At 36.8% G+C, this 23,810-nt stretch overlaps 4 protein-coding genes across 7 annotated transcripts; 3 read left to right on the top strand and 1 right to left on the bottom strand.

Annotated features, from left to right (window-relative positions):
* Positions 1-5: 5 nt before the first annotated feature.
* On the top strand, positions 6-5,396 carry LOC110168103 (unconventional myosin-Ic-like; the record flags this gene model as incomplete). Its single annotated transcript, XM_055150687.1, has 23 exons — positions 6-98; positions 177-259; positions 1,054-1,159; positions 1,372-1,452; positions 1,545-1,636; positions 1,710-1,804; positions 1,876-1,922; positions 2,027-2,107; positions 2,199-2,304; positions 2,501-2,618; positions 2,713-2,826; positions 2,895-2,971; positions 3,055-3,123; positions 3,221-3,305; positions 3,388-3,547; positions 3,700-3,783; positions 3,851-3,944; positions 4,028-4,083; positions 4,149-4,284; positions 4,401-4,471; positions 4,547-4,644; positions 4,947-5,046; positions 5,134-5,396. Coding segments are annotated over 23 exons (2,073 nt in total), but the record flags the coding sequence as incomplete, so codon positions are not given.
* LOC110168179 (uncharacterized) lies at positions 5,287-8,224 on the bottom strand. Its single transcript, XM_020933600.2, has 5 exons — positions 8,078-8,224; positions 7,215-7,364; positions 7,044-7,145; positions 6,664-6,831; positions 5,287-5,749 (listed from the first exon to the last, which is right to left on the bottom strand). Exons 2-5 carry the CDS (start codon positions 7,362-7,364, stop codon positions 5,525-5,527), a joined length of 645 nt encoding a protein of 214 aa, XP_020789259.1. The 5' UTR covers positions 8,078-8,224; the 3' UTR covers positions 5,287-5,524.
* An 860-nt stretch (positions 8,225-9,084) lies between these two features.
* Positions 9,085-13,082, top strand: LOC110168177 (ependymin-2-like). Of its 4 annotated transcripts, XM_055150691.1 has the most exons (7): positions 9,096-9,145; positions 11,416-11,448; positions 11,519-11,550; positions 11,636-11,773; positions 12,259-12,445; positions 12,538-12,619; positions 12,702-13,082. In XM_055150691.1, the coding sequence occupies exons 3-7, from the start codon at positions 11,530-11,532 to the stop codon at positions 12,826-12,828; spliced, it is 555 nt and encodes a 184-aa protein (XP_055006666.1). In that variant the 5' UTR covers positions 9,096-9,145; positions 11,416-11,448; positions 11,519-11,529; the 3' UTR covers positions 12,829-13,082. The 4 variants fall into 4 exon arrangements, with proteins under 4 accessions (XP_055006665.1, XP_055006666.1, XP_020789256.1 ...); XM_055150690.1 differs by having other exon boundaries at positions 9,085-9,145; positions 11,416-11,550; XM_020933597.2 differs by lacking the exon at positions 9,096-9,145 and having other exon boundaries at positions 11,340-11,448.
* A 1,700-nt stretch (positions 13,083-14,782) lies between these two features.
* On the top strand, positions 14,783-23,271 carry thoc2 (THO complex 2). Its single transcript, XM_055150688.1, has 32 exons — positions 14,783-14,936; positions 15,717-15,772; positions 15,846-15,937; positions 16,017-16,068; positions 16,170-16,240; positions 16,318-16,439; positions 16,530-16,663; positions 16,897-17,057; positions 17,159-17,251; positions 17,358-17,519; positions 17,645-17,817; positions 17,912-18,107; positions 18,189-18,224; positions 18,325-18,455; positions 18,559-18,660; positions 18,833-18,917; positions 19,001-19,094; positions 19,180-19,260; positions 19,346-19,442; positions 19,524-19,641; positions 19,716-19,895; positions 19,968-20,132; positions 20,198-20,473; positions 20,566-20,707; positions 20,858-21,015; positions 21,085-21,213; positions 21,307-21,438; positions 21,513-21,697; positions 22,033-22,205; positions 22,280-22,382; positions 22,463-22,812; positions 22,886-23,271. The coding sequence occupies exons 1-32, from the start codon at positions 14,872-14,874 to the stop codon at positions 22,957-22,959; spliced, it is 4,188 nt and encodes a 1,395-aa protein (XP_055006663.1). The 5' UTR covers positions 14,783-14,871; the 3' UTR covers positions 22,960-23,271.
* Positions 23,272-23,810: the final 539 nt, after the last annotated feature.

Genomic DNA, 23,810 nt, shown 5'->3' with positions numbered 1-23,810 from the left:
AGCAGGCTGTCTCAGCTCGGGATGCCCTGGCCAAAGCTGTTTATGGCCGCACTTTTACATGGTTGGTACAGAAAATCAACCAATCACTAGCTGTCAAGGTAAAGTTAAAAGATGTGAACTGCATGTACTTTGATGTGGTTTTGTTCATATAAAATTATTTATCACTTTAAACACAGGAGGAAATTTATCAGAGCGGCAAAGCATCCACAGTAATAGGACTACTTGATATCTATGGTTTTGAGGTGTTGCAGAACAATAGGTATCCTTTATTTTCTAGCTTAAAGGTGCACCATGTAACTTTTCTGGCAGAGGTTCTGTCGCTTGTCTCCATGGTGATGTTATTGCTTTGCTTGGAATATTCACAGTATGGCATTAAACTCTACCTATTTTGCTTTTGTATTGTAACGAGTATTTAATTGGTTAAAATTAACTTCATACAATGTGAAAAGTGTCACCTCTTCACAGTTACTGATCGGATCTGTGAAGTATGGAACCTTTCAGGCAAAAATGTTTCTGTGGGTGCCATGGTTGTGGTTCACTGCTCTTGTGGCTGACTGGCTGACCAACTGAGAAGTGCAGCATGTGCAGTTAAAAGGACTAAAGTTAAGGACCATTGAATTGTGTGATTTGAGCAGTTTGTTTTTCCTGGATCCATGGCGACTCATCACCAACCAAAACAACAGGGCAGAGTGAGAGAGAGCCTTAGAGAGGTTTTCCTGTTGTGTGTCCAGAGTTCACCTGGCGCCCCCTTGAGGCTGCTGTGATGTGACACAGAAGACACACAGGGCTACTCAAACTGCCCTGACACTGGATGAGTTTGATTGTTGAGTTGCACTGAGACCTTTGTGTGCGCTTACTGTATTGTATTTTACTGCTACAGTGTGTTCCAATTCCTATTTTGGGATGTTGATTGATTGATTAACATCTTTGGAGACCATCAGATGGCAGACACCATCCAAAAAGTTACATGGAGAACCTTTAATTACCATAATCTACCATAGTCTTTTGGTATAATTTATTATGGTTTTTTTTTTTGTTTTTTTTTTTTTACAGTTTTGAGCAATTCTGCATCAACTACTGTAATGAGAAGCTGCAGCAACTGTTTATCGAGCTCACTCTCAGATCTGAACAGGAGGAGTATGAGACAGAGGGGATTGCGGTATGTGTCATTATCTTGGTAAAAGGTCTACAATATTTAAACATCAATAAAGTTTTCCACAAACTGTCAAAGTAATTTGTCCTATCCTGTAATTGCGATGACACCAAGTGTTGTTATCTGTTATTGCTGCTCGACTAGGGTGAAGCTAAACTCCATTTAATTTTTATTCTGACAGTGACAAACAAATTTAAATTATTTGTATTTATTTTTAGTGGGAACCAGTGACATATTTTGACAACAAGATCATTTGTGATCTTATAGAAGAAAAGCACAAAGGCATCATTTCCATTTTGGTAATTATGATTAACTGTACTTTAAAAGTACAGACTTTTGACTTAAAAAAAAAAAAAATCATATTTTAAATTGTCTTATTGTTGTAATTTAGGATGAGGAGTGTCTGAGACCTGGGGAAACATGTGACATTTCATTTTTGGAGAAACTGGAGGACTCACTTGGTGGTCATCCACATTTTGTCACGTAAGTATTTTAACCAAAATTAGATTATACAAAAGTATTGCATTTTATACATGTCTTATTTATCTACATACAGTCACAAGTTGGCCAATGGGAAAATACGCAGAGTGATGAACAGAGAGGAATTTAGACTGTTGCACTATGCAGGAGAGGTGAACTACAATGTTACTGGTATGTTATTGAATCTAATGATATACAAAAACTGTGTAGGATATTCATCATAATAACTTCTCTTGTTTAAGGTTTTCTGGATAAAAATAATGATTCACTAAACAGGAATTTAAAGGAGGTAAAGCAACTAAAACATTTAGGAATATTTTTCTTTAACTGGGAAAATTGAGGTTTGAAGTTTTCATTTGTGGTTGTTCACATGTGAGGTGCTTTTTGCCTTAGGTTATGTGTCAGTCAGACAACCAGATCCTTAGTCACTGTTTCCGAAGAGAGGAAGTCTTTGACCAGAAACGACCTGAAATGGTGAAGTATAACTGAACTGTTAAAATCACTATATATAAATTCAGCATTTTCACACAGAAATCCCCTGAGTAATGCTTTCTCTTGTTGACAGGCCGCAACACAGTTTAAAAATAGCCTTATGAAACTAATGGAGATCCTCATGTCCAAAGAGCCATCCTATGTGCGCTGTATTAAGCCAAATGACTGCAAACAACCAGGTATTTTAATTTAATTAAAACAAAACAAAAACCTGCAACAATAAAAACAGCAATAAGCATTAATCAATTATCTGTTTAATATTCTGTTTAAATAAAGTTAGATAAAACCATCAGTGAAAGGCATAATATGAATTACTTGGTGATTGTGTATTACAATTATGATTCAAATCAAACATTTATTTTGTTACCTTTATAGGTAGATTTGATGAGATCCTGATCCGGCACCAGGTGAAATACTTGGGTTTAATGGAGAATCTGCGTGTCCGGAGAGCTGGCTTTGCCTACAGACGTCGATTTGAAGCCTTCCTCCAGAGGTAAGTCCTTTCTCTGTTCAAACAATATACTTAAGCTATTATCATGTATTATATTATTATAGTATTTCATGTGTTTATTGTGTACAATATTTAGATATAAGCCACTCTGTCCAGAGACATGGCCAAACTGGCATGGTCCACTTGCTGATGGGGTATCTACACTGGTGAACCATCTAGGCTACAAACAAGAAGAATATAAACTCGGCAGGTAGTCAAAATACACATTATATATGTCATCTCTTACTCAAATAAAAAATGTCATTTGTGTTTCTCCAGATCAAAAATCTTCATTCGTTTTCCGAAAACTCTCTTCAACACAGAAGATGCTTTGGAAGCAAAGAAGCCTGAGATTGGTGAGTAAAATGTAGAAACAATCACAAAAGTCACAACAGGAAAAAAATAAAATAAAATTATAATCTTTTTTTTGTCATAATAGTCTTGACCCTGCAAACATCTTGGAGAGGATACAGGGAAAGAGCCAAATACAAGCGCATCAGACATGCAGGTTGGCAAAATAACTCAGAGATTACAGCACATTTCAGTAGTGTAATAGCTGTATTAATAGACTGGATCAGATTTAAACAAAGCTTGTGTATTTGTAGTGATTGTGATCCAGTCTTTCTGGCGAGGCATGAAGGCACGAAGACGGGCCAAGAGGCGAAGGGAAGCTGCCAACTTGATACGCAAGTAAAATAAACTGTGTTTATTTGGAATTATCAGAAATATTTTGGCTCTGTGTAAATTTGCCATTTACATTTTACGTTGCCAGATTCATTAAAGGTTTTATCTACCGTCACAATGATTACTGTTCTGAAAATGAGTATTTCATCGATCACGTACGCCGCTCTTTTCTCATGAAGCTGAGCAAAAACCTGCCCAAAAGTGTTTTGGACAAAAACTGGCCAACACCTCCTCCTTCACTCATAGAGGTACAATAACCAATCTGACACTGATATATTCTTTACATTTTTACATTTAGTCAACTTAATACTGCTCAACAAATCTACCTATAGGTACCAAACTCACCTGACCCTGAATTTACAAGTATTATAACTTATTTCCTTTTTTTATTCATTGACAGGCTTCTGAACATTTACAAAGGCTTCACCTGTGCAATATGGTGACAAAATACTGCAGAAGCATCCAGCCTGAATGGAAAAAACAAGTAAATATAAGTGAATTAATTAGGGAAATAGTTCTTTATAATTTTTTATATTTATTTTTGTGTACAGATGACACAGAAAGTTGCAGCTAGTGAGATGTTTATGGATCAAAAGGACAGCTATCCTATGAGTGTACCGAGGCTGTTTTTGGACTCCAGGCTCGGTAAGCAAACAGTGCTTTTTTGCAACAGCAATTTTATCATCATTTACTGTTTTGTTTGTTTGTTTGTTTGTTTGTTTCATTAGAACGTGAACACATTAATCTCAAAGTTGTTCAGACACTTGGTAATGACAAAGTACAGGTGAGTTACTTAAGTCATTGAAACATAATCCTGTTGAGTGTGTGTAACACTTGTATGTTCTTCAGTACGGTGTGACAGTTGTTAAATATGACAGAAGAGGGTTCAAGCGTCGCCATCGACAGCTGCTCCTAACCAACACGTTTGCTGTGCTTGTGGACAGGACCAAAATCAAACAGAAAATCGACTACAGCGCTCTGAGGGGTGAGAAACACGTGTGTTCAATGGAATATGATTACAATAATGTTAGTTCGCAACACTGACGACAACATGGACATTATGTAAATGTTATGGTGAATGTTAATGTCCATTTCAAACAGGCATCTCTGTAAGTGCCCTCAGTGATGGGATGATTGTCCTGCACATGCCCAATGAGGACAAGAAGCAGAAGGTAAAAATGGAACACTAAATAAAACTATTTTTGGTGTTCTTTCTTTAAAATGTGACTGTGTCTGTGTTTCTGTAGGGTGACATAGTGTTGCACTGCACCCATGTGATCGAACTGGTGACAAAACTAGCCCTGATGGCAAACAAGACCAACTACGTGAACATTAGCTCGGGCAGGTCAGGTCCAATGATTAGCCTCTTCATAAAATCAAATAACCTTTTTCCTTTTTGACATTTGCCATAAAACCATGTCTTTGTGTACCAACACCAACTGGAACAGTTACATCATCTGAAAAGACACATTGTGAATATTTGTCTTTGTAAAAATAATCTGAAACTGATAAATTCATGTGAGGACAGTATCTGAATGTTCATTTTTTACATTTGGCCGAATATAGTCTTATAGTCTCTCTTTTTTTAAGTTTACTGTACTTTAGGTAAATATTACAATAATTAATTTAATTTCAAATCTTTTGCAGCATAAGGTTTGTCATAGCTCGTGGCAGAGAGGGCTTCATTGATTTTACCAGGGGCTCTGAGTTGAGTGTGGTCAAAGGCAAAAGAGGACATCTGCTGGTGGTAAGTCAATTCAAATTGGATGAAAAAAAAATATATATATATTTTTTTATTAGAAATCATATGTGATGTTTTTATATCTGTCAACAGACTGCCCCTTACATCAATAACACATGAAGGAACACAAGGCAGCATTCTGTGTGGATTACCGCCACTCAAAAGGTCCTTTTGTCACGCAGTTGCAAAGAAGATATATTTCTCATCACTGTTTTTCACAAATAACTTTAATGAAGTTGCCACAGCTTCAATGCTTTCTCTTTATTAATATCCATGTAATAAACAGTAAATCTTTATTGTAACAAATACATTTTTCAATAAATAAATTACAAATAAATAGCATAAATAACAAAATACATTCTGGAAAGTTCAGTGCTTTTAACACAACAAGTTGGAATGTTCTCTCAGTTTTTTTTTAAATATGACTGAAACCTTAGGAAATACCCCATATAATCCTCTCTATAATTAGTCAAGGTTGTCCCCCTTAAGACTTCATGATGCCTTTTTCTGTTTGTCTTTGAGTTGGAGTTGTTTTGGTTGCCAGGAGGAGAAAGTCCCGGGCAAGTTTGGTGAGGTACAGGTCTAGATCTCTCAGGATGATGTACCCCTCCACTCGACTGTCCCATTGTGTATGATTGTTGCTACGGACAACAGCTCTGTGCCCTCTGGTAGTGTGTGGTCTCGTAGAAGTGCAGCCAGTGTAGTTCATCTACAAGGGAAATGATTAGATGTAATTAGACACCAGCTCTGTTTACATGTACATCACAAATCTTATCATCTGATCATCTGATTAATGGAGTTGTCTGATTATTGAAATTAAATGTTAACAGTCATGTATGATGTAAATCAGGTAATGATTGTTCACAAATGGTTGGCTTTGACATGAAAATTTATGCAAAAAGTGGCAAAGACAAAAATCTGGAAGTTTGAAAGATTTAAATAATTATTTCAAAATTCATTTTACGGTGTGTTTCAAATAAACCTCATTTAGTCCATATTTAGTTGAGTTTCAGTATTACTAGAAGTTGAGGTAAGCTTGGTTTCACTATGGGGAAGTCTCATGATTTTAATGAGTTAAGGCTGACAGAGCTTCTCACACCATAACAGCAAGGAGAATAAGTGAAAGTGATGAGTTAATATCATAACTAGACACCTGCATTACAGCTGACAATATGACTCACCAGAATTTTCATTGCTTATGTACTAACATTGTACCATTATGGGAAGCATAACGTGTACTCTGGGGTAAATGTACCATTAGTACATTTTTGAAAATGTACTTTCACTCTCATTTGAGTGAAATACTTTCTGTTAAATAAGTAAAAGTATATTTGCAGTTGAAGCTAATGTTGGAGTTGTTTTATATTGTTTTTATTGATTGAGGGGCAGTTACACTGCCCTGCTTTCGTTCAGCTTTGAGTTCTAACATCGATATGGTTTGGTCCCATTCTAGTACTCATTTAGTTCTAATCTAGTCTAGGTTTAGTCCCAGTTTAGTCCCAGATTTGATGGCGCTGAATGAAGTTTGAATACATTCATAATTCATTTAAATTAAAAGACTTTACTTGCATGTTATAGTACTGTTGTTTAGTTTTATTTCTGATAAATGATTTGGGGGCCTACCTGCTTGTTGATTTTTGTTATGAGATCCCGAATGTCACACTCGATGTGTTGAAAGCTCTGAGGCAAAGTGCTGTGTTTGTCTTCAGATCTAATCTGCTCCCTCTTCCACTGCAGCATGCTCCAGAAGGCCTGCGTGTCTGAGAGAGCTGCTCCCAGTCGCTCCTCATCCTGGAGACAAGCACATAACAGTGTGTGGTTTACAAACTCTCTCATTACTGTCACATTACCTCCTCTGCTCTATTGTTGTACTGCATTATATTATTACTAATAGTCTATGCAATATTTGTATTAATCAATGATGGTGATTAGTTTGCATTTACAGAATAATATAATCTCTCTCTGTCTGTCGTCACTACAGTCTGAGAGGTTCATGTACTTACTGTCAGTTTTAGCCAGTGGTAGAAATCAGTAGAGAGTGATGGCAGGTCTTTCAAATGCTCACTCCTGTTCTCGTAGTCTTTGGTTCCCAACTGTTCTTCTTTCTGTTCAACATATATTGAGTAAATTAGTTGTTAAAATGTAATAAATCCATTAAGAGTTGAAGGACTTACATATCTCATTAGCAGCTGCTGGACTCTACATCTTGTGACTTGTGCGAGTCGATAAGAAGTGATGTATTTGTTGTGGAGAACAGCAGATGGGAGACAGTGGACACAGCTCAGAGAGAAGCAGAGGATAAGAGCCTGCCACCAAAGAGTCATCTGCCCAAACAACATTATTTTCAGTAAAATTACAAACAAATGAAAATGTGTAATTTTACAATAGAACATAAGGAACATGCTGTAACCCTTATGTATATGTATGCCAATGTTAAATTACAACAGTAGCTACAAAGTAAAAACTGCATTTTAAATTATTGTATAGCCTTTCCACCAACATTGCATCTTTCATTTAAAAGTAAAACAACATATTAAGATCACCTCCTTCCTCGACTTAGTTCTATTATTTCACATAAAAAGTTCAATATTCAGCATTTGTAAGCAGAATATTTTGGTTCATTTTGTGATGTGATCTAAAATGAGAACGTATTACACAATTTACAAAAAGGCCTACTGCATACAAAAGAGAACTAAATGTAAAAAGATTATAAATTATAACTTGTATTATCTTTTATTCAATGAACAACAGTACCCTAATCTAATCTGAAGTAGTTAGCCCAAACTAGTGATAAAAACACCAACCAAAACAAGTGAAGCAACATGTGTCAAAATGTTTCTCAATAAACAAACCTGCCCTCACCCCGAATACACCCAGTTAGACACTGACAGTGTATGTTATGATGTTTAAATTTATATAATAATTGATTGAATATGACACAAAACAAGTACCATCAATATGTTGTCTAAGGTCCAAACTGAAAAATATCCATGTATATCATAATAAGCCATTCATTCACTGACAATAGTGAGCTTACCTTGTTGAAGTACAGAGCAAAGCAGTTGTTTCATGGTGCTGTGTTGGTGTGAAGTGTTTATATATTAGGGGTTTACTCCAGTTGTCTTGCTTTCATTTTCCAGGTTTTGGAGTTTTTTTTTCTTTCTGTCTCTATGATTCTACCACTCATGTTGACTGAGGAAGTCCTTATGTAACAACACCTACATATTAGGTCATGATTTTGTACATGAACCATCTGATCTGAAAACACACTCTTACATAAATGTTATAGTAATAATGTTTTTATCAATTGAAATTTAGAAATGAAAATAGTATGAAAAACACAATGTTTGTTTCGAGGAAGTCTCAAGATGTATGCTTTTCATAACTTGGTGTGTGAGATGAGTTTGAATATATGTGATGGTTGAAGCTGATATGGCTAATTTTTGCAATATAAATGTCCAGACTTTACTTTTTATGAGCATCATTTATATTATCCATAATGTACCAGTGAATGTGGCTGAGCATCATTTTAAATAAAATGATGCACATGGTACGATCTTCACAGCAGATCTCAGGAAAGAGTAATTTAATAGTATACTAAAGTTTTTACTTTTAAAGGCTTTATGTTTTGTACTGGTGTAAAAACTGGTACAGTTTTCTGAATAAAATCAACCTTGCACTGAGGGTATTTTCAATATAAGAAAAACTTGACATTGCAAGTGGATGACTTATCATTCATTCAAAAACCATGATGTGTTGAGGTGTGTTGTTGTTTGTTGCCTTCTGTGTAGTAAAACAGCAACATATAATTGCTTGGTTATCTATTAATAATATAGAGTAGTAAAGACAGTGTATTGTTGAAAATGTGCTCTTACATACAGTTTATTTTATTTGGTTTTAAATAAAAGTGTTTCCTAATGAAAAGTGTCCTGCTTGGTGTAAATTCCAGTAAGTCATTCCACACAGTTATTATGGAACTGAAGAAACTACGATCATCTGTCTGTACTTGTTTGTGAAAATTTGTTGGCACATGCCACAGTAACAGTGAACAGTGAGTGAAACTTTGAGCAAAAACATTACTTTTCTATGAAACTGGCAACTTGAGGTAAGTTCTTTTGTACACATTTCAAAACAGCTGAACATTTGAATAAAGTTTATGTAAATTCCTATCGTAGCAACAGAGAGTGGGAGGGTTTCCACCTACCTCTTTGTGGTTGTTGAAACAGTTTCACTTCAGCACGACACTACTCACTGTAGGAAACAGCAGCTTATCACATGCAGGGAAAGCCTCAGTGAGTTCAATGGTCACACATTCACAGTGAAAGTGGGTTTCCTGCTGTGTAACTCTGAAGCTGTAAATTAACATATTTTTCATGTTTCATTTGTCAGAATATTGAGATATATTATCGTGACTGAAGGATCAGTTATGTTCCAACAGCCCATGTTATATTTGTTAGAGTTGTGATAAAAGTGTTTATTATTCCACTCTATTTTTCCACTCTATTCCACTGTATTTGACCATCCTTCAATGCTTCTGGGATAACCTGTCAAGAACAGTTGGTGCCTGGGGACTCACCTTCAGATCTTAAGCTTGGCTGGACATACCTTAGCTGGAGGAGACCACCCAAACAACATAATGAAACACATGCAAACTTCACATCAGCATCTTGAACCACGTTGCTGCAAATATGTGATAAATATGATCAAAGTTAAAAATACAGTAAAATGAACTTGGACTTCAGTCATTCTCAAATTGTTGATCATTTGATCATTTACAACAGAGGTGAATGTAAATGGTGAACAGTTTGTATAATGATTAGATCTTGACAACAATAACATTAATGTACAATTGCAGCAATAGAAAATATGTTAACTATCCAAACGGCCACCCATGTTTAGTGCCAGTGTACATAGTGTCCCCTTCCCACATTCTCAGTGTTTGATCATTTCAGAAACTTAATGGGTGACTCACAGACAGACAAGTGTGTGACCTTTTCTTCTAAATGAGAATTGTAAGGTCTTCCCTTGTCAAAACTTCCTCCTTCACATGCACAAGTCTCTACAAGCTTTCAGTCTGCTTCTCATTCATGGTTTCAGACAAACTTCAGTGAATTTCAATAAATTTCAGGAAGGAAATGCATCTCAACTTCCTATTTGAAGTGAGCTATGTGTAGGCTACAGTGTTTAAAAAACATAAATTAGTGAATGAATAAATGACAAAGTAGATACCATTTAGTGGTGTAATGTGAGAATGCAACAGGTCGCTAATTACAGATGGCAGCTTTAACATCACACTTTATTGTTGCCTGTAATAAACATATGAGTTTCAAAAGCTGCAGCATTAAACTTGACTCTATAACAAATACATCACTTTGTATAGACTTGAAAAAGTTAAATATACCGTATAGCATGACGTAGTCATAGCAAACCAAAACACAAGTTGTTTGTTTGCTGTGGCAATGAGTACAAGCCAGCTGTGTGACCTGCTCTGAACTCTAAGAGATTTTAGATTATTATAGTTGGATGAACAGTGTCACAGACACCTCAAGTTCAAAGCTTACATTTAAAATCAGAGCTGATATACACTACACTAATGTTGATGATTTTGGACATCAATATCACTAAAACTAAAGTATAATAGTAACAAATGACAGATTTATTCGCATAGTACCCGACTTATGGGGGCACTCTATGGTGAGACAAACCATAAGGGGTTGCAACAGAAACAGTTGGGAACCACCCTTGGGAATGTTGCTTAATTTGCTTGTCTGTTACAATGATTGTTTCACTTTTAGATTTTGTAACTTTCTCTTTGTTATATCAACAATTTTGTTAAGACCTGTGAGGCGATTGCTGTTGTGATTTTGGACTATACAAAAATCATTTAAATTTAATTAAACAACCATAAACAACAGTAAAAGTCACACCTTCTCACATATTGATTTGACATAGTTTTTTGACAAAGACTTTTTCTTTTTACTAGGCTTGGAGATGGCAGAAATCTCACTGTACAACCATGGATATAGTATACATAGTATTTAAATAGTATATCCGACAATAACGGGGTCAATTGGGGTTCTATGAAAGTACAATTAAGGACAGCTGTGGAGTCACTTGAAGAAATCAGTTTATAAAAATATTGTGCCTGAGTTTACCACCAGCTAAGAGGGATGCTGTTTACTCAGCTTGGTTTCAGACACCAAGGGTCCATTATCATTCATGGGTCGGGTTATACAAGCCCAGTGTTCCTATAAAAGTGTCTCTAGCTTCAGCCTCACTGGGTTTAGGATCATCTGGGTGATCTGTTGATTTGGCATCTGCAAATAGGGAACATGTTTGCAACTCTTACTCTTGTCTTTACTGTGTGCTTGACAGCCACTAATGCAGATCACCACACCCATCCATGCCGTATGTAACAGACTAATTCTGATCCACAGTGTTGTGCTGAGTGCAATTAACTTATGCTCTTCTTTTTCAGACTCACCCAACATGACAGGACAGATGTCAGTGGTAAGTTAGCTATTCAGAAGCACTCACAATGTACAGAAATATCATGTTGCATCATTTGTATCATCTATAGTTTTCTCTCAACCAGATGTCGCTCAAGGGTGAAATAAAAACACATGGGACATTTACCTATGATTCAACAGGAAAGAAACTACGGTTCAGATCCAATGAGAGCCACCCCACAAACAGTTCTTTGGGTTTGGATTTGCTCATGTTTTTTGACAAAGTAAGTGCTGTTTGATTCTGAACAATCAAATGTTAAATACTGGTTAGAAAATCATCCACATCAAGTCTAACATAACAGGACTTACTTGCAGGACCTCTTTCTGAGTTAGTGGTGTAGTTAAAAACATTTTCGAAGAATTGAAATCCAATAATTTCTTATAGCCAATGATCATCTTAGGTCTTTTGAATCAAGAGATTTACAGCCAGTCCATCAGTTTTCCTTTGTTGTGTTGAGCATGCAGAGGTCAGAGGAATTAATTTTATTTGTGTTTAAATGGGATTGATTAAAAGCCTGCCTTGATTATAGTCGTTTTATGATTGTGAAAAATGTTAAAACATTTTATTCAAGTTTTTTTTTTTTTTTTTTTATTCTTTTTGAAAAATTGTGAAAAAAAACCCTATTAAATCAGTTCAGATTAACCACTTAGACCAGAGCAGTAATTACCCTTGAATAAGTCTTTGAGTCATGGTTCGTTTGTATTACAGGGTGTATTCTATGAAATAGATGCCAAGAACCAAAGCTGTGAGAAGAAGTCACTGCATTCTGTTGATCACCCTCTGGATATCCCAGATGATGCAAAGTTTTGTACCACAGTCACCACTGGCAGTGCAAGCATCGAAGGAGAGGGTCTGAAAGTGAATATGTGGACAGGATCAATGCATAATGTCAAAGGTGACTGACAAAGAAGTGAATGAAATGAACAATGCATTAGAGCACAACTCTGACAATCTATATCTAATATATATATTGCTTATCCTCTATAGGTACCTTTAGCATGTTTGTGACTATGGGCTGTTTGCCTGTGACCACACTGTACTCTACAGACTCCACATCCTTTTTGTTTAGGTCAGTCAACAATTATCCACAATTTTAAATTTAGTTTGATCATTTTGTTTAAAATAATGCTGCCATTATTATTTATGTACAGTACCATGGAAGTTGAGAATGAAATCAAGGAGCCAGATCTTCTGATGGTGCCATCCTACTGTGAACACCAGTCTTTGGAGGAGACGCCTGAAGGAACTGTAAACAGCTTCTTCAATGAGTTTGTGTAAAATATGACTCTTCTACAGAAACAACCCATCTCTTTGATTCCCATGTGACGCTCATGTTTTCTGTGCACAAAATTAGCCTTCTGAAGATGTAGGCCTAGTTGTATTTGCACATTACAAGTATGTGACGGGAAAAAATGTTTATTAGAAATTTTGTCAAATTTACTAACTGTGGGTGGCTTTAAAAGAATATATAATGAAACAATAAAATATCAATGCTGTAAGTAGCGGTAAGGTTATTGCTTTTGTATTGACAGTTAACAAGACTGAAGATCTGAACGACAGCTCAAACTACTGTGAATGCATCACTTGAAATACATTTTAATAATAATAACAATGACTCTGATTTTTATTAAGCTTTATTAGTTAAAGATAGGGTATGTTGGATAATCAACACCAATTGAAAACATAAACTTGTCAGCCAGTGTTTTTGTTGTTAAGAATAATTATTTGTGGTGTCAGAGATAGGGCATGCCCTCTGAGAAGTAGGTGGCATTAAGCTCTTTTACTGCAAAACATGATTCGGTCAGTAGGTGGAGTACAAGTTACATGCAAGAATTGCAAGTTACCACCACCATGTCCTACAGCAGGGGTGTCAAACTCATTTTGGTCCGGGGGCCGTATCCAACCTACTTTGATCCCAAAGGGGCCAGATCAGAAAACTCATGTCATATAAACCCCAAAATAACAATAAGTTCAAATATTTGTGCAGAGAAACACAAATCTATTACAGAAATCTTTTTTAATTGATGAACTCTTTCTTTTACAAAATATTATATTAGGAACAACCTGAAACTTTAAGAAAAATGCAATTTCAACACAAAGTCTTAACATGAACTTGTATGCAAATAGGAATAAGTCAGTTTTTCTTGGAAAATCCTGCACTTGGCTCCACTTTTCTCATTTTGGACATTTTTCTGATGAGGGTGTCACGGTCAACAGTCAAAACAATCGTCCTTTAAGAGCGTTTGGAAAGAGACAAGTCTTCATTTGTGTTGCTCTGAGATGCTGGAGATGCTGCTGTGATAAACACCACAGAAAATTACCAATATTTAAATAGAAAATATTATTAAAATATTTTCGTAAAAAATCAGCCAAGGGCCAGATTAAAGGTTTTGGAGGGCCGGATCTGGCCCCCGGGCCGTATGTTTGACACCTGTGTCCCACAGCATCAAGTCGAGAACATTTGTCATTTGGTTTGGATGATGTGTTCAGCAAAGTTCTTGAATGTTTGGATGGATTGTATAAATTAGTTAATTCAGAAACAGTACCTATATGTAAGCTATAGCTCAAATATAGACTGTAGGCTTATATAATTAAAATAAGTAGGTCTGTCGTATGAGTCTTTTCTCGTTTCTTTCTTTTTCTTCTTTTTTTCTTGTTCTCCCCATGTTTTTTAGACATAGCTTTAGGTTAATGTAGGTTTTGTCTTATGTTTTATTAGCTGTTTTATAAATCATCAAAGTACTTTACTTCTAAAAAGAAACTACAGTCTAATAAGATAATAACAAAATTGATTTGCAAGACGGATTACAATTCGAGATCTAATTGTTTGATTCAGATTAACTATTGTATCACACAAGTGAAATTGTTATATTGGGCCTTTGTTGTCTCGTCTCATCTAAATGATCTTGATGCAGGTGTGATGTATCTTTGATTATTTTTATATGTTGTGTAAGCCTATAATGGCAAACTGTATCAGGCAGATAGATTATTTAGGCTATGATTTACGCATTGCTTATCACTAATAGACAGATTATTACAGGTTGTCTTCCTCTTATGTCAAGGTGCAAAGCATGGGGATATGGGGGGAATCTAAGAAAGACAACACCATCTTCTCAGTGACAAAAATCAGCACCATCATGTCCAGTATTATATATTTACCAATGACAAAATAGAACTAAGTGTAAGTAATGTTGACGAAGCCGTTGTATTGTAGATACACCGGTTCCTCCAGCGCAGTCACACAGCGCTAACAGTGAGCTAGCCACATTTGACCCTCTGTGCGCCGTAAGCCGAGACACATCCGGGCTGTGTGTATGGAAGATGGCGACACTTACCCTCCCTGCTGAATGGATCAAAAACTGGGAAAAATCAGGAAAGCATGAGTTGTGAGTACATATTCAAACATTAAGTTCAATATTTCCTTTCAATTCTAAACTGTATCGAGCGTCTACTGTTTCGACGTAGAAGATTCACATTGAAGAAGCGTGCCGTTGACTGCTAATGCTAGCTTAAAAGTCTTAGGGATATTGATCGCCTTGTGTTTTTATTCAAATTTCTGTAAATTTGTTTAGATATATAGACACTGGATCCATTGGTAATAGCGAATCCACTGACTAAATCCAGAGAAAATTGTAGATTTATCGATTTAGCATCGTTAGCAAATTGTAGCATATTTGCTGCTATTGGCTGCTATTAGCTAGGTGCTAACTAGCTACTACAGCCTCAATTGTAAACATGGATCTTTAGTGAATAACTTTTATAATAATTTGTTTGGATAGTCCTTTCGCTGTGATTTAAAACATGCACGTTTTGATATGCAACATGTGACTGATTAACTTAAATGAAAAAACGCCTCGGAATAACATGAGTTAGCATCCAGCATCTGCGTTGCAATTACTTTTGGCTAAAAGTAACTGGAGGGAAATGATCTGTTTTGGCACTTAAAGCCATTTGTTGGTATTTGCTACTGTGTCAATGCTCAATATATGCCATTATGAAGTGTTTATATACACAGCAATGTAATATAGTATTGTCTGATGATCAAATTATGTGTAGAAATCTGTAGCTAAATGCCATAACTTGTTTAAGATTGGCAAACTCTCACAGATGTTTTGACTGACTGTCCATTATAAATGTATTAAAATTAAATGCATTTCTTTCTTTAGTGTACAACTCTGCAAAGAACTTACAGAGAAAATAAATCATGGAAGTGAAATCAAAGGTATAATTTACTTTACAAAATAATGTTTTGGTTTTCAAGCAACTTTAATGTTTGTGTGTTTTGTCTTCTGCAGACATTCAGGCGGCCTTATACGAGCTCTGCTCTCAGGTTATACAGGGCAATCTTAAAGTGGATCTTGTTGCTACTGTTCTTGGCGAAATTATCGTAATTAAAAAAAAAATCTTTATTAACAGCATTTTTTTTTTCTGACAGATATTATATTAAACTTTTCTGTTGACTTTAGGAACTCAGAGGTGACATGCCATCAATTTTAGCAGATGTTTTCAGTATTTTGGGTAAAATCATTTTTAATTTATGTTTTGTTTTGTTTTTGTATAGTGAATTATCACAACTGTATAAAAATATTGTGGAATAAACTTTTATGTTTTTGTCACAGACTTGGAGACGAGTGCACTTGAAGAAAAGAACAAACGTGAACACTACACACAACTAGCAGTAGCTTGTTTGGTAAGGGATCAGATTAGTTCATTACAGCTATAATAATTTTGTAATAGGGCTTGTTAATAAAGTTTTTTTTTTTTCAGATATTTGTTCCTGAAGTCATTCTCAAAGAAAGACTTGACCCAGAAACCCTTGAATCTCTTGGACTAATAAAACAGGCACATCAGTTTAATCAAAAGATTGTAAAAATCAAGACTAAACTTTTGTAAGCTTGACATTTGTTATGAATTTAAAAAAAATAAAATAAAAATCCCCTTGGATTTTTTTCCCCTATAACTGTATTCCATTTTTCCAGCTACAAGCAACAGAAGTTCAACTTGCTGAGAGAAGAAAATGAGGGCTATGCCAAACTAATAACAGAGTTGGGCCAAGACCTTTCAGGCAACATCACTAGCCACATTGTTCTGGAAAGCATCAAGTCTCTTATAGGTTGGTGAAATTGTTCTTTTGTTTATTCAGACTGGTTCAAATACATATACACATTAGTACTGTTCAGAAGGCAACACTTTATTTTCTTTGTAGTAAAAAATAGATAAAACTAAATAATTGTGTTAGAGGTAGATGAAAATTACTTGCACTATTCAATTCTCTCACCTGCCTCGAAACATCAAGTTTGTGTGCGGTTGTGGTTATCTTCCTAATTACTTTTTTTCTTTCTGTAGGGTGCTTTAATTTGGATCCAAATCGAGTTTTAGATATTATTCTAGAGGTTTATGAGAGTCGCTCAGACCAGGATGAGTTTTTCTTGTCACTCATCAAGTCATACATGTGTGAGCCCCTCACTCTGTGCCACATTCTGGGATTTAAATTTAAATTTTATCAGGTAAGGCCTATTTTAAAAAAAAAACCTCTATACAGAAACTAGTAGTAACAAAAAAAATCATCATGCTTTGCTTTTTGATTGAATAAAATTTCTGCTTCCAGGAGCCTAATGAGGAAACGCCCAAGTCACTTTATCACATTGCTGCTGCTTTACTGAACCATAATCTAATACAGCTCGAAGATCTCTATGTACATGTAAGGCTGATATACAGTAACACTGATTTGTGAGAATTTCTTTTTCTGTTCTGTTTTGCTTCAGACATCTGTGTGTCTGACCATACTACCTCTTTTGTCAAACTAGCTTATGCCAGTAGATGCTGCAATTATAGAGGAATATAAGCGAGACATCTCAGAAGCCAAACAAACTGCCCGCAAGCTTGTGATGGTTGTCCTCCCTTCAGAGAAGAATGATGATAAGGACAAGGACAAGGACAAAGACAAAGATGATGACAAGAATGAAAAGGTTAAGCATTGAAAATACACATCTGAATGAACTGTTTATTATGGAGGCTTTTTAATGCATATGCATTAATGATACTGAAAATAATAATTAAATAAAAATACTTATAACATGTTTTGTGCCAACAGCCACCTGACAACCAGAAGCTTGGTCTGTTAGAAGCATTACTAAAAATTGGAGACTGGCACCATGCCCAGTGTATTATGGACCAGATGCCTTCTTTCTATGCTACTTCTCACAAGGCCATTGCTTTGGCACTTTGCCAGCTTGTTCACCTAACTGTAGAGCCACTCTACAGAAGGTATGTAACTATAACTGTAACACTAGACACAATATATTCTATATTTCAAACTTGTATTTTATTGGCTTTTTTTTTTTTTTTAATGACCACATAGGGCGGGTGTTCCCAAAGGAGCCCGGGCGTGTGTGATGCAGCCACTGAGGAACAAGCGTGCCCCCCGTCCTGCTGAGAACTTTGAAGACCTACGGCGAGACACATTCAGCATGCTCGGTTATCTGGGTCCTCACCTGTCACACGACCCGATCCTCTTTGCAAAAATAGTACGCTTAGGCAAAGGTTTCATGAAAGAGGTATCTTTCTTCTGCAGATATGTTAGGTTGGTTCACATTAACATTTTGGTTTACACTAACATTAAACATTTTGTTTTATAGTATCAAAGTGATGTCAAATCTGACAAAGAGAAGTTGGTGAGTTTTTTAGTTTTGCTTTGGGGGATGTTGATTTTACTCTATTTAATCTTAAAGAAACATAATGTTATGTATATTATTTGCTTTGTTTTAATTACAGGAAATACTCCTTAGTTGTTTTCTCAGCATTGCAGACCAGGTGCTCCTGCCATCTCTGTCCCTGATGGAGTGCAATGCTTGCATGTCAGAAGAACTATGGGGTCTTTTTAAATTGTTCCCGTACCAGCACAGGTGAGAAGCATTCTCTGTTATGCTGAATATGTTTTGACATGAATTTGTTGTGTTTTCTAAAATTTTAAGCCTACATGATACTAATCCTTTTTATAATCTGTAGGTATCGATTATATGGACAATGGAAGAATGAGACTTATTTAAGCCATCCACTGTTGGTCAAGGTGAAAGCTCAGACCATCGAAAGGGCCCGATACATAATGAAGTAAGTATGGAGTGTTGAAATCACATTTTAATGGTAAAATGTGTATTTTTCAAGCAAATTACTCAGTCATGAAAGGTGGATGCTTGTTGACCGAACCCAATACTTGTCTTTTTGAATGTCCTCTTGTATATGAATGAATATCTTATTGAATGTGTGTATTTGCTCTTTGTAGGCGACTGACCAAAGAGAATGTGAAGCAGTCTGGAAGACAGATTGGCAAGTTGAGCCATAGCAATCCCACGATTGTCTTTGATTATGTGAGTGGAATATTAAAATTTGATATATTGATATACTTATTCCCTGAAATTAACAAGCATGAACTTTTTAAATACTTTTTCAGATGTTGTCTCAGATTCAGTGGTACGACAACCTTATTGTCCCAGTTGTCGACTCATTAAAATACCTCACATCACTTAATTATGACGTCCTGGCCTGTATCCTGCTTTTTTGTTATATGGCTATTATGTGTCATTGAAATGTGTTGTTACTATATAAATACATCCCTAACTCTGTATTCAGATTGCATAATAGAGGCTCTTGCTAATCCTGAGAAGGAAAAGATGAAGCATGATGACACTACCATCTCGTCCTGGCTACAGAGTAAGATGCTCAATTCCCTATAAATCAAATTGTTATAAAATACTAATATTTTGATCTAATCTTTTTTTTTTCTATGTATTTCTAGGTTTGGCAAGTCTTTGTGGGGCTGTGTTCAGGAAGTACCCAATTGAGTTGGCGGGGCTTCTTCAGTATGTGACCAATCAGCTCAAGGCAGGAAAAAGGTAAGTTGTTTATTATACAGAATGATTAAATTTCAGCAAATGCCTATTCAAACAAGTATTGATTTTTTTTTTTGGCTTTAGTTTTGACCTGTTGATCCTAAAAGAAGTGGTCCAGAAAATGGCTGGGATTGAGATTACAGATGAGATGACAGCAGAGCAGATGGAGGCCATGACGGGAGGAGAGCAACTAAAGGCTGAGGTACAGACCTAATGCTATTGATAGATTTTCATAAAAATGTTACTTACACTTACGTTCCCTTTGGTTGTTCACAGGGAGGCTATTTTGGGCAGATAAGAAATACAAAGAAATCATCACAACGTCTAAAGGATGCTCTGCTTGAACATGATTTGGCGTTACCTCTGTGTTTACTCATGGCGCAACAACGCAATGGTGTTGTTTTTCTTGAAGGTGGAGAGAACCACTTGAAACTTGTTGGTCATCTCTATGATCAGGTACATCATAATTTAATTGATCAAATTACTACCTAAACACTGTCTTACTGAACTTGGCTTCTGTTTATGCAGTGTCACGACACATTGGTGCAATTTGGTGGCTTTTTGGCCTCCAACCTCAGCACTGAAGACTATATTAAACGTGTTCCTCCTATTGATGTTCTATGCAACCAGTTCCACACCCCACACGATGCTGCGTTTTTTCTGTCTAGGCCCATGTATGCTCATCACATAGTGGTGAGTTAAAAAACAATCTTTTCAATATGTAATTTGCAGATTAAGTAATGTAACCTTCTTTACAGTCCAAGTATGACGAACTAAAGAAAGCAGAGAAGGGCAACCGTCAGCAGCAAAAGGTACACAAATATGTGGCAGCCTGTGAACAGGTAATGAACCCAGTTCACGAGGCAGTGGTGTCACTCCACCCCACTCGAGTGTGGGAAGATATGCGCCCTAATTTCTACGTGACGTTCTGGTCCCTCACTATGTACGACCTGGCTGTGCCACATTCTGCTTATGAGCGTGAGGTCAATAAGCTCAAAGCTCAGATTAAAGCCATTGAGGATAACCCTGAAATTGTGAGTTTCAGCAACTGTTTTGCTCCAGAATGAGAGCCCTTTTTTTGGTGCAATAAGTTATGGACACTGATGATGGCTGTACTTTTATGTAGCCGCTAAATAAGAAAAAGAAGGAGAAGGAACGCTGTACAGCATTGCAAGAGAAATTGCAAGAGGAAGAGAAGAAGCAGGCTGAACATGTTCAAAGAGTGCTCCATCGTCTCAAACTAGAGAAAGATAACTGGTTATTAGCAAGTAAGTGTTCACATACATTTCAAAATTGAGACTAATCTTGTAAATATTATAGTGTTCTTTATAGCACTCTTATGCTCTTAATGTAAATGATATAACAGTCAATCTACTTTGAAAGTTGATGTCACCAGGATGTTTATCCTGTTTCATTAGAATCAACAAAGAATGAGACGATAACAAAATTCCTGCAACTCTGCCTATTTCCACGTTGCATCTTCTCATCCATTGATGCCGTTTACTGTGCACACTTTGTTGAACTGATTCACCAGCAAAAGACGCCCAACTTCTGCACCCTCCTATGCTATGACAGGGTATGTCAAGCATGCACACAAGAACGTATACACTTATTGAAATTATTATAATGTGCAACTGTTTTGTAGGTTTTTTCAGCCATCATCTATACAGTGGCTAGCTGTACAGAGAATGAGTCTCACCGCTTTGGGCGCTTCCTGTGCTGCATGTTGGAGACTGTGACCCGCTGGCATAGTGACCGGGCTGTCTATGAAAAGGTTTACTTTATTATTTCATTTTATTTTTTTGTCCTTTTTTCCTTTATTTATTTGTGTTGGCAAACATGTATGTATTATTTTGTGTGGATTTAGGAGTGTAGCAACTACCCTGGCTTCGTAACTATCTTCAGATCAACGGGTTTTGATGGAGGACACAAAGCAGACCAGCTGGACTATGAGAACTTTAGACACGTGGTGCACAAATGGCACTATATGCTGACGAAAGTGAGTTACTTCCTAGTACTTAAATTGAATCTAAATTTCAGTCTAATTTGATTTACATTATGATTTTCTCTTAGGCTTCAGTTCACTGCTTGGAGACGGGAGACTATACGCACATTAGGAATATTCTTATTGTGCTCACCAAAATCTTGCCTTGCTACCCAAAAGTCCTGAACCTAGGCCAAGCTTTGGAGTGTCGTGTTCACAAGATCTGTCTTGAAGAGAAGGATAAGAGGCCAGACCTTTATGCCTTAGCAATGGGGTAACAGCATTGTGTGCTGAGCAGCTCTTTATGGAGCATTATATGAATTACCTTTTTTAACATGCTTTCTCTTTTTGATTTTTCCTTGTTTATTTCTATCATTATATGATTTAGCATTTGTGTTCTGCCATATAGGTTCATCTATATAGGTTCTGCTATATAAATTCATATATTAAGTACTTATGCCAACACCAATTTTCTTTAACTCCTATATTGACAGTAGAAATGGCTCACAACCTGGCCTGGTTTCTTGAGCTTAAAATAATCAGACTAATCCTAATGTTGACATTATCCTCGTGGTTTGCTTTGTATAAACCTTTTGTTGCATCTGACAGTTATTCAGGTCGATTGAAAAGCCAGAAGTCGCACATGGTCCCTGAAAATGAGTTTCATCACAAAGAGCAGCCAGCACGTGCTACCGCAGCCAGTCAACAGAACGGTCCAGGAGGCTCTGGAAAAACTGCTACCAGCACAAACAAGACCGATGATGGGGCATCCGAGGAAGGAGGTCAGAGTTGTGTGTACTTTTTAAGTCTATGAATATGTAACAGTATAGTCAATTATACTTTGGTTTATATACAGAACGAGGCAAAGAGAAATCTCAGGGGACCACAAAACCAGTCAGCAAAGCCAACAGTACAGCGGCCAAAGTGACCACCAGCAATGGAAATGGTGCTCTGAATAGGTACATACCTCTGACCTTCTAAATATGAATGCATTTAAATTAAATTTATTATACTAAAACTGACAAATCTCTTATTTCAGCACTAAAGGAGTGAAAGATGACAAAGAAAAGAGCGGGAAAGAGAAGAAGGAGAAGAAGGAGAAGACTCCAGCCAACACTCCGGAGCTGAAGAGCGAGCTGAGGCGAGAGAAGCACAGGGACGAGCGCACAGGAAAAGAGGAGCGGGCCACACGCGAGGGTAAGGAGAAGACCCCCAAGGCTGAGCGCATCAAGACCGAGGACAAGAATGCCAAAGACGACAAGGCCAAGGCCGGTAATGGAGAACCTGACGCGCCCAGGGAGTCCAAGAGTAAGGAGAGAGACCGCAGCACTGCAGCAACCTCACTCAAAACGCCAGTTCCTAGGTCTGAGTCGGCTGAATCTGAAAGGGGTAAGGAACTTTTTCATCTTTATTACTATATTCATGATTTGCATTTTCTAAAACATAAATTGTCTGTTTTAAGATCACAAAAGAAGAAAGCTTGATAGCCACTCCTCTCCATCCCACTCCTCGTCTGTTAAGGTTAGTATGGCTTGAGGAAGGCTGTGCCCATTTCTACTCTGTCTGCCGGAGCTTCCCTGCCGTTACGCAATCCAGCAGCTTTGAAGAAAACTGAGGAGGATTTTTTATTTTTTTTTTCTGCAAGTGTCTGGATCCCGACCTGTATTCACAGGAGATTATACCATGGACATCAGCATTAAGTTTCACAGAAAGGGTGGACACCCTTCAGGACTTAGTCAAGAAAATATTGTATATATTGAGTATTTTCATATCGAAATATTTCTATTTTTGTATCAACAAAAGTTTTCGGTGTGCCTTTTAAAAAAAAATTTCTACATATTCTTTCAAGTACGTTCCTGTGGATTTTTCTCTTTCCATATTGTGGGAGTTGGCTTTTTCCTTTGTTCACATTTTTGGAAGCTGTATTTTTATACTTAAGAAAGTGCCTGTCATTTTTAGTTTAGTCCTTTTTCTGCAAGTTGAAGAGTTCCAACTTAAAACAGTGGATTTTTCCCTCCATTTTCTGATCAAGAAGTGTCAGAGGATGTTTGTCCAATTGTTGCCTGGTGTCCAGAGCATCTGTGCTGCTGCTCAGTCGTCACTCCTTTTTTTGGCTTGTTGCTATGGCCTGCAGTACTTCAAATTCAAGTCCGAAGTGGTCCCTTGAGCTCACCACCACCAACATCAGCCGTTTATCGACAGTCACACCTACCTCCAAGGAAGCAGTGAGAATGGGATTTCCAAGCAGATGAGAGCAGCCGAGAATGTTGCAGTTTTACAATCATCCAATGGTCCAAATACCTGACCCTACACAGATGGAGAAAAGGGGGAGTGTGGGCACAGCCTGAATCGCCTGGAGAGCTGCCCAAACCACTGAGAGCATGTGA

This window comes from Boleophthalmus pectinirostris, unplaced genomic scaffold (assembly GCF_026225935.1).
Source record: "Boleophthalmus pectinirostris isolate CB_2022bp ecotype Guang Dong unplaced genomic scaffold, ASM2622593v1 HiC_scaffold_1499, whole genome shotgun sequence".
Taxonomy (NCBI): Eukaryota; Metazoa; Chordata; class Actinopteri; order Gobiiformes; family Gobiidae; genus Boleophthalmus; species Boleophthalmus pectinirostris.
Note: the sequence above shows the minus strand (reverse complement) of the source record. Positions and strands in the feature narration are given on the sequence as shown.

Bases quoted from the DNA above. Each gene is read 5' to 3' on its own strand.
- LOC110168179 (XM_020933600.2), bottom strand. From the start codon at position 7,364: ATGACTCTTTGGTGGCAGGCTCTTATCCTCTGCTTCTCTCTGAGCTGT. The intron at 7,146-7,214 runs GTAAGTCCTTCA...TATGTTGAACAG, and splicing joins AGCAGCTGCTAATGAGATAT to AAAGAAGAACAGTTGGGAAC. The intron at 5,750-6,663 runs GTAGGCCCCCAA...TTTCCCTTGTAG, and splicing joins TAACAAAAATCAACAAGCAG to ATGAACTACACTGGCTGCAC.
- LOC110168177 (XM_055150690.1), top strand. From the start codon at position 11,422: ATGCAGATCACCACACCCATCCATGCCGTATGTAACAGACTAATTCTG. The intron at 11,551-11,635 runs GTAAGTTAGCTA...TCTCTCAACCAG, and splicing joins TGACAGGACAGATGTCAGTG to ATGTCGCTCAAGGGTGAAAT. The intron at 11,774-12,258 runs GTAAGTGCTGTT...TTTGTATTACAG, and splicing joins TGCTCATGTTTTTTGACAAA to GGTGTATTCTATGAAATAGA.
- thoc2 (XM_055150688.1), top strand. From the start codon at position 14,872: ATGGCGACACTTACCCTCCCTGCTGAATGGATCAAAAACTGGGAAAAA. The intron at 18,225-18,324 runs GTGAGTTTTTTA...TTTTAATTACAG, and splicing joins AATCTGACAAAGAGAAGTTG to GAAATACTCCTTAGTTGTTT. The intron at 19,095-19,179 runs GTATCCTGCTTT...CTCTGTATTCAG, and splicing joins TAATTATGACGTCCTGGCCT to ATTGCATAATAGAGGCTCTT.